At 33.9% G+C, this 13343-nt stretch overlaps 1 protein-coding gene and 1 pseudogene across 4 annotated transcripts; both read left to right on the top strand.

The window, feature by feature from the left end:
* Nucleotides 1-656: 656 nt before the first annotated feature.
* LOC142534633 (large ribosomal subunit protein eL39 pseudogene) lies at nucleotides 657-995 on the top strand (annotated as a pseudogene).
* Nucleotides 996-7850: 6855 nt separating this feature from the next.
* Nucleotides 7851-12045, top strand: LOC142534630 (protein LONGIFOLIA 1-like). Of its 4 annotated transcripts, none has more exons than XM_075641485.1 (6): nucleotides 7851-8006; nucleotides 8252-8487; nucleotides 8626-8672; nucleotides 8805-10751; nucleotides 10834-10993; nucleotides 11141-12044. In XM_075641485.1, the coding sequence occupies exons 2-6, from the start codon at nucleotides 8328-8330 to the stop codon at nucleotides 11941-11943; spliced, it is 3117 nt and encodes a 1038-aa protein (XP_075497600.1). In that variant the 5' UTR covers nucleotides 7851-8006; nucleotides 8252-8327; the 3' UTR covers nucleotides 11944-12044. The 4 variants fall into 4 exon arrangements, with proteins under 4 accessions (XP_075497600.1, XP_075497603.1, XP_075497602.1 ...); XM_075641488.1 differs by having other exon boundaries at nucleotides 11168-12044; XM_075641487.1 differs by having other exon boundaries at nucleotides 10843-10993.
* Nucleotides 12046-13343: the final 1298 nt, after the last annotated feature.

Raw genomic sequence — 13343 nt, forward strand, 5'->3', positions numbered from 1 at the left:
TCATCCGATAACAACCACCACAAAAATGGAAGGACAATTTTGTCAATTCATCACAAGATTGTTATTTATCACATTCTTAATAATCATATTCAATATCTAATTCACTTAAAAAATTTAAAAATTCACGTACTGTCACTGTGAATCTCATATTTAATATATTTGAATTATCTTTATTCAAATAATAATTAAAAACTATAAAAATAATTTACAAATAAAATCAATTTATTAATGATTATAATTTATATACATACATAGTCATATATCTATTAATAGTTGCATAATTTCAGATTTTACGGTTAAGAGAAGCTGAAGAGTGGTGTTGTCTTATTAATATATTTCGGGGTTAAACTGTAATTTCACGACTTTAAGGTAGTTCACGTTAATTTTACGCCAAATGGGGGGGCCTCTGAAATTATATACTAAATTTCTTTGTCAGGGTTAGGGTTTATACAGCAGCCGCACAGAGCTAAATCCAAAAATCAAATTTCATCCAGCCGAAACCCTAGAGCAGAGAGCTTCTTGCCACTGGAGATCAAGATGGTGCGGTTATATTTCTCCCTTTCTCTATTTACGCTTACAAATGAATTTCACGCTTACAAATGAATGTCTTTGTACTTGTTTGAATGAATATATTGTGTGCGTGATTGTATGAGCAGCCGTCCCACAAAACGTTCATGATAAAGAAGAAATTGGCGAAGAAACAGAGGCAGAACAGGCCTATCCCGTACTGGATCCGTATGCGTACTGACAACACCATCCGCTACAACGCCAAGCGCCGCCATTGGCGCCGTACCAAGCTCGGATTCTGAGCGACGCCGTTTCTATCTTACCTTCCCCTTCTTAAGATTATGTTTTTGTCTCCTTTGGATTTCATTTTATAATTTAAATGAAACAGACAGTCCTATGTTTTGTGATGCAACACTTCTTAGCCGGTTTTTATTAATGTTATGGATTCTTAACAATTGCATTTTGAAACTGTGTTTGTATTCTTTTAATCTAGCTTTAATTTATTTCCTGTACATTTGAATTTTTTTTCCTGTCCGTGGCTGGTTGGTTCAAGGCTCCTGGGAGAGAATGTGTGTAACTAATCTGGGAGAATGTAGTGTATTTTTAGGAGGAAAACTTTGATTTTAGAAAGTTGAAGCTTTTTTATTTGTCTCCTGTTGTAGATATGGCTGTTGTTAGATTCCCATTTTTTGTACAGTTTTATCCACCTGTATGGATTTGGCTTGTCTAATTGAATTAACTAGCTTGGATTAGCTTTACTTGACTGTAGAATCGACATGAAATGATCAGGTACAGCTTAACTCTCCACAGAAGTATGAACTATTATCTTTATGGTGGCTTCATTACTTGTCTTTTCGGTTTTTAACTGTCATGTGAGGAAATTGTACAACATGGTCGGAGTGTTAGGCATTTTAGTGCATGATAGATTGAATATAGAGACGAGTTTTGGTTTAACAGATTGATGTCTGTCGATTGAATATAGTGATGACTTTTGGTTTAACAGATTGAGGTTTGATCTCTTAAACAACGGATTTTTGAACACGGTGAATCTGCATATCTCTGAACTAATGCTTGAAACCTTTGTGTTGCCTGAGGGAAGGATGAAGGCTTTGTTACGGTTCGATTGCTTTGCACTATTTTATTCCTTGTGGTGAGGGTTTACGGTTGCATGTGTTTTTGATGTATTTATTGTTCGGGGTGTTTGAATAGAACCGGCCTCAATTTATCAAAATTTCAGTAAATTTACTTGATGGTAAGGTAGAAATTGTTAAGTTGAAAGGATGGATCCAATGGGGCTTGTGAATACTTCTCATAGGATTGAGTTTGTGTCTTCATGTTTAGTGTTTACCAGCCTTCTGCTATGTGATTTTACATCGTGCCTAAACGCCAATGTAAATGTAGAGGAGATTTGGTTGCTGCCTTTTATAGCACATCGTTCTCTTCCCAATTTTATTTTTAACAAAATAAAATAAAATTGTGTTGACATCTCGTTCCGATATCTCGCGATTATTAAATCATGTGAATTTCTTATATTTTATTATGAGTTCACTCTTTAATTTGAAAATACAATTTTATTTTTAACAAAAAAAAATCGTGAAATCAAAATTGGAACACATACACAAAGGTACAAATACACTTGACGTACATGTGGATAATTCAACCATCTAAAATCAAATCACTCAAACAATTGTATCCTCGTAAGGATATAAATTGTTTATATACATGAAAATTCTATCGAGGTTCATGCAAGAATCAGACATTTTAGCGTTACTCGCCATCCAAATATGGTATACGGTGGCATATAAAAGCCTATCTAAAATGGTTCCACGGGAGGTGCTGATCAAGATTTTCTATAATTTTTCCAATGAGTATGATATAGGATATGTTAATTGGACTCAAAAATTTCAAACAGTCTATTTGGATTTCTTAAGTTTTTTTAACGAGAAAACTACATTTATGGTTATTTATATTGGTCTTTACGTGATTTTGATCTTATATTATCTAATTTCGGTGTTAGTCTTCTATATTTGTTTATATTCAGAAGCTTATTGTTTTTTTTCCGCTTGACACTTATGTGACATCGATATATCTAGTGTCATGTAAAGACTCTCATTGAAAAATGACTAAAATTATAAAATAAACGACAAAAATTGTGAAAAATTTACATGACTACGACTCAATTCTTAAAATATATAGGACCAAATCGTATAAAGATAAACACATGTGATTTTTTTATTTTTTATTTGAAAGGAATATAATTTATTCATTAATTATAGTTTGATTTTTGATAATATTGTGCATATTAAAGTATAGAATTTTGTCTTTTTAGATTACTGAGATCTTTGATAAACTATAGGTATAATATATTTATTTTAAAAAGAGTTTATTTATTAATAAAACTATTATTTTCATATTTTGTGGGATTCAATCCAAGAAATAAATTTTATAGCAAACGAAGCTTATAAATAATCAAAGATAGATGATGTGATTAAAAAAATGAGGAAGATAGACGACGTGATTAAAAAATGAGGAATATAGACGTCGCAGATAGCAAGCACGTGAGTTTGTGATTTATTTCAAAGAAATCAAGTGTTCAAGTCAAGGCGTATTGCTGTGTTTCCGTAGAGTATTGAATACACGGAGATACAACACCTCAAACAACTAATCACATTGTTGATTAGTGTGTTTGTTTATCAAATAAAGTTTCGGCTTCACAAACATTTCATCATTAGTTTTTAGTACTTTTATGTCAAACATCTCTTTCAATATTGATGAACAATAGATATGGGGATAACATTTTGTTTTATGTAAAAATATCATTAAATTTTGAATTTTCTTTTAATATTCAGTCATTGTTTTGATTCGAAGTATACGATCATATTTAATGGGAAAGTCGTTTTTTTTCCTCTTTATATTTTAATGCAAAGTACCAATTTATGTTTTTTTCCACATTTATATTATTGTGCCCCACAGTTGATTGCAACAACATATCCAGTATAATTCATGAACCTGCAACACTATCAATTCTAAAGTTTTTTACACCATATTTTTTTGGAAATTTCCAATATACCTGGAGTATAATTTTCTATTAGAATTTGGTCTTCTATACCGTCGAAATTGAATCTAAGTCAGTATATTTTAATTTTTGACATTTTTAATCATTTTTTCGTTAAATGTATTATGTTACTCTACAAAAGTAGCAACATGTTGGCGACAAGTCAGCGAAACAACGTCACGTATGAAAAATGACTAAAACTACATAAAGTGATAAAACAAAAAACACGCATGATATATTAAGACGGAAACTTGACTTGACAACTAAGATGATAAAAAATTTGAAACACAACAAATATATATTACTCAAACCTTTTATATAGTATTTCAATTTGCTCAAAAATAGACAAACTTTTTATAATAGAGTAGGTCTCTTCTTCCTTGAGATAACTTAGAGTTGTCCGTTTATGGTTCATTTGCGACACGGTCTCACGAATCTTTATCTGTGAGACGGGTTAACCCTACCGATATTCACAATAAAAAGTAATACTCTTGGCATAAAAAATAATACTTTTTAATGGATAACTCAAATAAGAGGTCCGTCTCACAAAATACGACTCGTGAGACCGTCTCATACAAGTTTTGGCTTTATAATATTAGAGCGGTTGCCCAAATCAATTTATACTGCATGATTTTTAGTGTTTTTCTGTAAATTGTTTTCTATTCAGTTAAATTTCTCGAATTTTCTAGCTAATTTAATCTTAGAACTATTTTAATCATGTTACACGAACAACTTGCAATCTATCGAAATAATTCGTGTTTAATCAGTTTACACCTATATATGTCGCAAATCTATACTAAAGTCTAAAACCACTGAACTTGAGTTGCAATCTTCAATATATTTTGTTCACATGTTCAACACCACAATATTATTTCATAAATCAATGTATATACAAAAAGGATTTTCATTTAATTTTTGAATTATTAAAATATTTACCATGAACTGGACGAATTTCCAGATGGAAGAATCTTGGCAGATATATATATATATATATATATATATATATTATTATTATTATTTCTTTATAGTATAATTATTTTTATTGCATTATAAATAATTTCCAGATCCCCATGGATTCCATCGCAGTTGCAGGAAGGCAAGCGGGCATGTGCATAAATCTGCCAAGTCTTCAATTAATAATGATTTTAAAATAATAAATAAATCCAACTTGATCATTTCAGAAATATGACAATCTCTGTATTTTATGTGAACAAAAAACTATCACAAAAGCTCTTGCGAAATAATTTCACGAGCAATTGTGTGATATGGATTAATGATTGGACTTCACTCGTGAAAATTATAACGTTTTATGTTAAAATTATTATTTTTCATTACATGTATGTTCTATGTTGATATGTCTCACTGATATAGATATATGAGACCGTCTCTACTTAAAATATATATATTTAAACATCTCATGTCACGTGATATATATATATATATATATTAGATCACGACTCGATTGCATTTTTGAAGCACATTTATAATTTTAAAATCATCGTATTCAACTCAAGGTTTTTTAAAATAGATAACGATCACAATCTATCTGCCGAATCCACCTAAAACAAATGGTGGGTAGCTCGATTGATTTGTTGTTCTTAATCGACTTGAAAGGCTAATTTTAACAAAAAAATCCATTACATATAGCGATAATCTAGTTCGGATTTTTAAGGAAAAAAATCGATGAATGATCATATTCATGTCTGTTGGATCGCCCTCAGACCGATGGTCTGTAACATAGTATAAGCTAGCTGGGATTGATTGAGATGGGTTTGTGGTTGGTTTTTGCGTCGTGAAATTGAAGCACGCCTCATGGGATATCTTTACTTTATACACGTGATGGGTAACCTTTTTTTGTAGCCCTCTGTTTCAAGTTTCAATTATCAAATCATACAATTTTCCCCCCTCTTTATTTGGTTATTAAAGTCAAATAACTTGAAAATTGATAGCATATGAAAGGTCTACACATCACACATGTACTCTTCAAGCATTATTACATTAATATATATATTTGATTTGTGAAGTTTGCAAAATAATATTCTTGGGAACAACACCCCATGTTCTTGTGATATCTTGCAAGGACATTCACCTCTTTGAGAAAAATAACATATGGATGGAGGCTTGGGAAAATTGACGGTGCGTAATGGAAAAAGTCCTTAAAAAAAAAAAATAGATTGCACATTTTTTATGAAAGTTAAAAATGTTGTCACATAATAATATTAGGCTATTTTCTTTTTATTTCAAGCTGGGTAGTTATTAGGAGTGTCAAAATCGGACCCGATCCATTATCCCGACACAGTACGACCAGTATCTGAACTGAAAAAATAATCAGATTTGGGTCAAGAAAATTTTAAATTTTTTAAAAAATATATAATTAATAAATATTGCATGTATTTTTATGTATCGTATGTATGAAAAATTATTTATTGTATATTTATATCATAAATTTTCATATTTATTTTGCGCATTTTTTATTTTTAAACGACTTTTTATTTGATTTAATAAATATAATTTAATTTCCTACGATTAGACTTTCAAATTTAAATCATATATGAAGGAGATTTTGTTATTATGTGTTTACATTTTTTTTTCGAATTTTATTTAATTTTTTAAAAAAATAACAAATCGGGTTGAGAAATTGATCGGGTTGAGTCGGGTTTAGGTTCAAATTGTGAGTTTTCGGGTTGGTTTGGGTTGAACAATTTTTAAATAGTATTATGCACCAACTCGATCCAATCCACCCGAATTGATAACCTTAATAAGAATATGTTGACGTATTTGTCAAAATGTTTACAAAACCAGAGTTGTTATTTTTCTATCATCTATCAAACTCTTCCCAAAAATTTGACTTTTAAAGTAAAGGATCCGAAGGGTAAGTCGAACCGTCCAAGAGTTTTGCTATCAATGAGGGAAAAAAATTTAATGTAATGTGTTATTTCTTCCAAATGAAAACATATATTCAATCCAATTTCAATTTCAATTTAAATAGTTAGATCATTGATTTTTTTTATAAAAAAATCTAACCTTTGTCCCTTTCCGAGTGTGGTTGAATGAAACACTTGAGAGGATAAACAAACATTATTAGCAAAGATAAAAGTGTCCTTTAAATGCGTTTAAATGATATTTGCATTATCACAAAAGAACATCATTATTGTTTGTGATGTCAATCACATTTAACAGTAGGTCTTTTATGAGACAGTCTTATAAATATTTATCTGTGAGACGGATCAACTCTACCGATATTCACAATAAAAATTAATATTCTTAACATAAAAAATAATATTTTTTCATGGATGACCCAAATAAGAGATCCGTCTCACAAAATAAGATCCGTGAGATCATCTCACACAAGTTTTTGCACACACACACATATATATATATATAGGTGAAGAAACAAGCAAACGCTATCACATCCTTACCATCTAAAGATCATATTGAATAAATTACGATGGATTACGGTTGCACCCTCTATCCATATTTCTTGCTCAATTATAATTCATTAAATTTTACCAGCCTTCCAATTATATGAACTGTTACATTGTACACATTAATTAATTGCTAAGTTGCTTTGCGGCAGTTGAAATAATAAATCAAAATGGCAACTACCTAACATTAAGTTATGTGAATCATGCAACTGAACTTCAAAACAAGACCATTAGGTTATTTTGAAGAGAACAATAGTCATAAGGTGTCCACAAAAATTTAATAAGATACATCAACAACAATCGAAAAATACATTCAAGATAGTCGTAGAAAATTTGAAGGTGTTCTAATTCGAGATCGAAATTTCGGATATCATCATAGTTTCTGTCAATGAGTTTACATGGACAAAATTGCCACCATCAATGCTGACTCTCAAAGATACATCTTTTCTAACCAAAGAATATTATCTAATATGTGTAGTGTTAAAGCAGCATTCTCGATGAAAAAAGATTAAATCATAAAAAATCTTAAGATACTAGATTAAAATTATAATTTGATAATATTGATGACTAAAATTATAAAAAACAAACATATATCATAAAAATGAAATTTTTTTAAAAATAAAATAAAAATCAAGGGAGTGATTAAAGTGGTATTTGGCCAAAACGAATGATCTGACACACCACATGCCAAAGTAGAGATGTCCAGGCTCCAGAATCTCGACCCCACCAACATTACATGATCCACATGGAATCAAAGAATATGACCAGTGAAACTGTGCCCCACACATTCACACCACATCTGACTCAGATTCTTTCCAAAAAATATATATCATAAATAAACACTTACCCATTATAAATAATATATATATCCATTTGCACACACTGCGAGAAAACCCGAATAACACAACATCATTTTCGTTGTCTAGGAAGGACGGATCTTTGATATTCTTCATTGATGGTGGCAATTCTCGATCATTGGAATCCAGAAATTTTATCATTTTAAACAGAATCCCATCTCTGTAAGTGCTCTGTTTTCTTCTTCTCTTTTATCATGCTCATAGTTTCAAATTTTACGCAATGAAAGTTTACACATATTTTTTCACAAAGTCTGGTTGAATCAAAACTACTGGGAAAGACTCGTTATATTCCTCCCTCTGGCAGAAAACAAGAAACAAAACATGCTGAAATAAAAGTCAAGCGATAAAAAAAGGCTTCAAGACCAACTGAAACTGTCTGTGAGTAATCAAGATATTTCTTGAATCAGGTTACTTTCATGTTTGGAGGCGACAGAGGCCACTGAATAAGTGACATAGGAAGAAAATCCAAGTTTTTTCACTGTTATGGTATCAGGGAAGGAAACAGACATGTCTGAAAAGACGCTTAATCGAGATCTGCGAAAACAGATTGGGTGTATGAATGTCATATTTCAGTTCTTGGACCCGAATCATTTTCTTGCAGGTCGGCGTGTAAATGGCCGCAACCATAAAAGACTAATCCAAGGTACATTAAAAATAATATTTTTTTCATGGATTGGGTCGAGTGAGAGATTCATCTTGTAAAATTTATCCTTGATATGATCCGTTCTACTCATTAAATTCCTCATAAACTAAAACATAGCTGCTGATTCTGTGCTTCCAGGTGCTCAACACCATATGGATTCTAAAAATGCACCAAAAGCTGTCATGGTAAGGTTCTGCAGGGTATTCTTTTGTTTTCTTGGAGAACGAGATACAGAAATTGGTCAAAATTCATTAAAGTTAGTTGTCACCACCTTTATTTAATTTGGACAAGCCTAATTAAATAACTTACATTGGCAGGAAGAAGATTTGGAGGTGCAGAAGGAGAAATCGAGGAGTTCCATGGAATCGTCCCGACCCTCTTATTCATCATCATCTTCTTGTTCATCTATGTTCTCATCACTCGAGTGTAACCGAACAGTTAAACAAGAATTACTTTCTCCGAGACAAACCGGTATGCCTGAGGCGCGATCACAGATCACAGCCATGAAAGAGCCGAAATCCGATGAACTTCAAGATGTGGTGAAGGACTCATTGTACAAACAAACACATGGATTGTCGATAAAATGCCCAGCCAAAGATGAAATAAGAGGCCGTGTCTTGAAACACGTCGACTCTCCCAGGCCTTTGGAGCTGCCCAAATATGTGAAACCGAAAGCCATGAGTGCTGAGGGATCAACTCGAGTTCTTGCCAAGCTCCAGGATCGCACAAACAGCTCCAAGGATGAGAGGCTGGCACTTCCTCGCCTCTCTTACGATGGAAGAGAATCACGAGAGATATCGAAGTCAATGATGAAGCTCAAAGAACTCCCAAGGTTATCATTAGACAGCAGAGCAAGTACCACGAAGTGTTCAGCACTCGAGACCAGATTGGATCTTTTGGGCTGTGACTTGCACGTGAAAAATGATAAATGGATCGAAGAATCCCAAGCAAACCAAGAACCGGGAAGCCACAATCGATCATCCAGTTTAGTAGCAAAGTTAATGGGTTTGGAATCTTTCCCAGAAAATGCTGCATCCAGTGATGGTGGGATCACAAACATCAATAGATGTCCCAAAGAAGATTTTGTTTCAAGATCGTCCCAAACAGCAGAGAACAGCAACCAAAATCATGTTTCTTACTGCCCACAAATTACACGGAATGATCCTGCCTCACCACGATTGCCTTCTTCCAATTCTGATTGGAAACCAAGCACCCGTTCAAGGTTTCCATTGGAACCTGCTCCATGGAGGAACCAAGATTCTAGTCAAGATTCTCCCAAGGTGGCTTCCCACAGTAGGACAGCTTCGACAAATATCCAGCATCAATCTTCTTCAGTTTATGGTGAACTTGAGAAGAGAATAACAGAACTTGAATTCAAAAAGTCTGACAAGGATCTGAGAGCTCTTAAACGGATACTCGAAGCAATGCAAAAAACAAGAGACAGATTGGAAAATCAAAGAGGAGAGTATGATCAATTCACATCACGTACAAGAACGTATAGTTTAGATGAAAGCTGCTCTGATCAGAATTATTGCTTGTCAATGTGGCATGATAAAAAGAATCATCAACAAGCTTTTACCATTAACGAGCATAGCCTTCCAAAGATAAGAGATTCTTCAATCGTGATCATGAAACCACCAACAGTAATGGACAGAGAGAAATTTTCGAGATCAACTCAGGTTTCCAGAATAGCAATACAGCATTTGCAGAGATTTCAAAATCAAGACTCTAGAGGGTACAGGGATAACTCAGTTCACAAACAAGCAGCAGAAGATTCGAAAGCAAGGGCAATTGATTTCGATGTCTCCAGTCCACGTGATCCTTCCATCGGAAAGAAGATCATTAGGAGAACCTCAAAAGTAGAGCAAACCTTAAAAACATCTCCGCGGATGATGGTAAAAAGTTGTAATACTTTTGGAAAGAGTTCTGAATGCGTGAGCCAGAGATTTACAGAGAATCGAGGCAGGATAGAAAAACAATCCCATCCCACAACCCCATCACCGGATTCAGGCAGGGTCAAAAGGCACTCCATTAAGAAAGTAGTAGAAAAACGTTCGAACGCCAGGGAACTCAACATAAAATCAACAAATCTGCGATTAAGTGATGATCAATTTAGTGAGCAAAGCACCGAGACAAGATATTCAAGTAACCAGGGTGATACAGCTTCTATAAAGTCGAAAGAGAACATCAGCATATCCTCACAGATGGCAACAGAAGTCACAGGCGTCGTTAGTTCTATTAACACAAATACCATAACACAAGAGGTAAGAAAAGATAGAGATACAAAAACTTAATATAATTTTTGATTTGTTATTTTGCACCCTAGCTTACTAGCTTTCATTTTAGTCATCCCAGAATTCAGTGGCAACATTGATCGAACACATGCCAGCAGTCAAAGTTGCAGCAACCATGATGGAACAACCAAGTCCAGTCTCAGTTCTTGATACCACAATTTATGAAGAAGATTCACCATCTCTCATTAAGAAGATATCAACAGATTTTCAAGGTATTGTTATCTCTTCAGATTAGCATAAACAGAAACTGAAGTGGACAGTAAACTTCACATGATAAAAACATATGAATTAACAAGTTTCACTTATATAATACACACCTCATATGTATAATCGGATGTATGATTATTATATTTTTTTAGGTTCGCTTTGTCCTCCTACCTGTACAGAAGATGAAAGTTCGTATCCTGATAAAGCTCTATGGAATCTAGAGAAACTTAATCATTCCTCACTCGATCATTGTTACGAGCACAATCAAAAGAAGCTAGAAAACATAAAGGACTTGATCCATGAGCTTAGATGGTTGAAAACCAAACCTGACAAAGCTATGGCAAAGCAAACTGCATCGGTGGATGTGATCCCAAATCAGGATCACAAATACATTAATAAGATGATACTCGCTTCAGAACTTCTTGAGGACATGAACTTCATCTCTTCGACCGATCAGCTCCATTCCTCATCCCATCTGATCGATCCAAATATGTTCCACATCCTCGAACAAACTGAGGAAACCATGGACGGGCCTAATGGAGAACTCAACAGAAAGAGTGAGTGGTTACAGTCAAGTTGTAGAAGCCATAGAAAAGTTGTTTTTGATATGGTAAATGAGATATATGCCCGCAAAATCGCTGCCGATGGGTCATTCGTCCCAGGTAGGAAAAGGGTAAGCCCGGAGTTCCTCATAAAAGAATTATATCTGGAAGTGGACCGGCTGCAGCAGAAGGCAGAACGCAATCTTGATGAAGATGGGCTCACCAGAATCTTAAATGCAGATATGATGTATCAATCGGATGACTGGGTAGACTACGGTGTTGAGTTTCCAGCCTTGGTGTTGGATATCGAACGATTGATCTTTAAAGACTTAATTAACGAAGTAGTTACGAGTGACACTATGGGTCTACACAACTGGCCAAAGAAACATTGCAGGCAACTGTTCAGAAAGTAGAAGTTATGCTTACCCTCTTTGCTACTAAATTTTTCTGTCTTCTATGTAAAACACAATGTCAGATGTATGTATAATTAATATATCTCTAGAATTGAGTAAATATCTCACTTACTTTAAATACTACTATGCTTCATGTCTAAGCTTCGGTTCACGAATCATTGTATGAAATTCAAGTTATAAAATAAGTGAATCAGAATATGTGTGTGCGTATATATATATTAAGGCTGAAATTCACTTTATCCCACATTGTGCAATATTGAAGGAGAAGAAATTGGCTCCTCCAATCTTTTTCATCATTACCAGAAGACACGACATTTTCTGATTCTCAGTAGTACAGGTGCTTCACAGAAAAGTGAACACATCATACAACTTTTGCCAACTACCACATTGCTAGGGCGAACAGTACTAAGGTGTCGAAGGAGCATTGATATTACTTGTTGCTACAATATAAACACACGAGATAACTAATAGATGCAAAGATAAATGAGATGATATTGGAATTGGTTACCCTTTTGAATTATCCTCTTCACGCCCTGCAAGATGGAGGATCCATCAAATATCTGATTTTGGAATGAGAAATGGACTACCACCCAGAGGTTCTGTAAGCATACACAATAACCTGCAGAAACTTGTTCTCGAAAAAGTGATAATCAAGAGTTAAATTTTTCATACACAAACAAAAACATGATTGGAACGTAAATATGTGGCTCATGTATTGTCACAAAATAAGGTAGGAGGTCGGTGTACATAGAAACCAATCTCATGTGATAAATAACACATAAAACTTCTTCTACAGCATTTGCTCATGTATCCAGCCTCGGTGGAGGAGCGCGGAACTGATTTTGATCAACTAAATGCTATGAAATAAAATTTAAACCAAGATATATTAAATATGTTGTGTTAGAACAACATCTGTACCTAACGTGGTTGCAATCAGTCCGAAAACACTGTGAAGTTAGGAGGAAACCACGTTCGAGAAACAAGTGATGACAAATTGAGCCATTCAAGAACTTACAAACTCCTCTTATAGCTTATCGATGTAACTGCATTGGTGTATGCATAAATTGGAACAATTTATTCACAGAAAATGAGTAAATGACACATGGGAACGAGTTGTAAAGTCAATAAATGGAGAACCATCAACAAGAGATAGAGTTTCAGATGGAATTAGGGGTGTGACTGCATCCTTTGCACCAGTCATGTCGAGTTCGTACGTCAAGAGTTAGCAATGTGCCGATGTCTTCCGCTCCCAAAGAGTGATGTAGAGAGCCAAGATCTTTGACGGAAAACTTACTGGCTACTTGGCAGATCCAAGAAATCAGGATGACTACCTGTTATAAATATTTTATCGACATAGACCATGAAATAAAAACAAGCATGTATCAGAAAATGATTGTGGG

The sequence above is a fragment of the Primulina tabacum genome, unplaced genomic scaffold (genome assembly GCF_025594145.1).
Source record: "Primulina tabacum isolate GXHZ01 unplaced genomic scaffold, ASM2559414v2 Contig631, whole genome shotgun sequence".
Classification (NCBI taxonomy): domain Eukaryota; kingdom Viridiplantae; phylum Streptophyta; class Magnoliopsida; order Lamiales; family Gesneriaceae; genus Primulina; species Primulina tabacum.

Excerpts from the sequence above, each read along its gene's own strand:
- LOC142534630 (XM_075641485.1), top strand. The coding sequence starts at position 8,328 with ATGGTATCAGGGAAGGAAACAGACATGTCTGAAAAGACGCTTAATCGA. Across the intron at positions 8,488-8,625 it reads CCATAAAAGACTAATCCAAG|GTGCTCAACACCATATGGAT; the intron begins GTACATTAAAAA and ends CTGTGCTTCCAG. Across the intron at positions 10,752-10,833 it reads CAAATACCATAACACAAGAG|TCATCCCAGAATTCAGTGGC; the intron begins GTAAGAAAAGAT and ends CTTTCATTTTAG.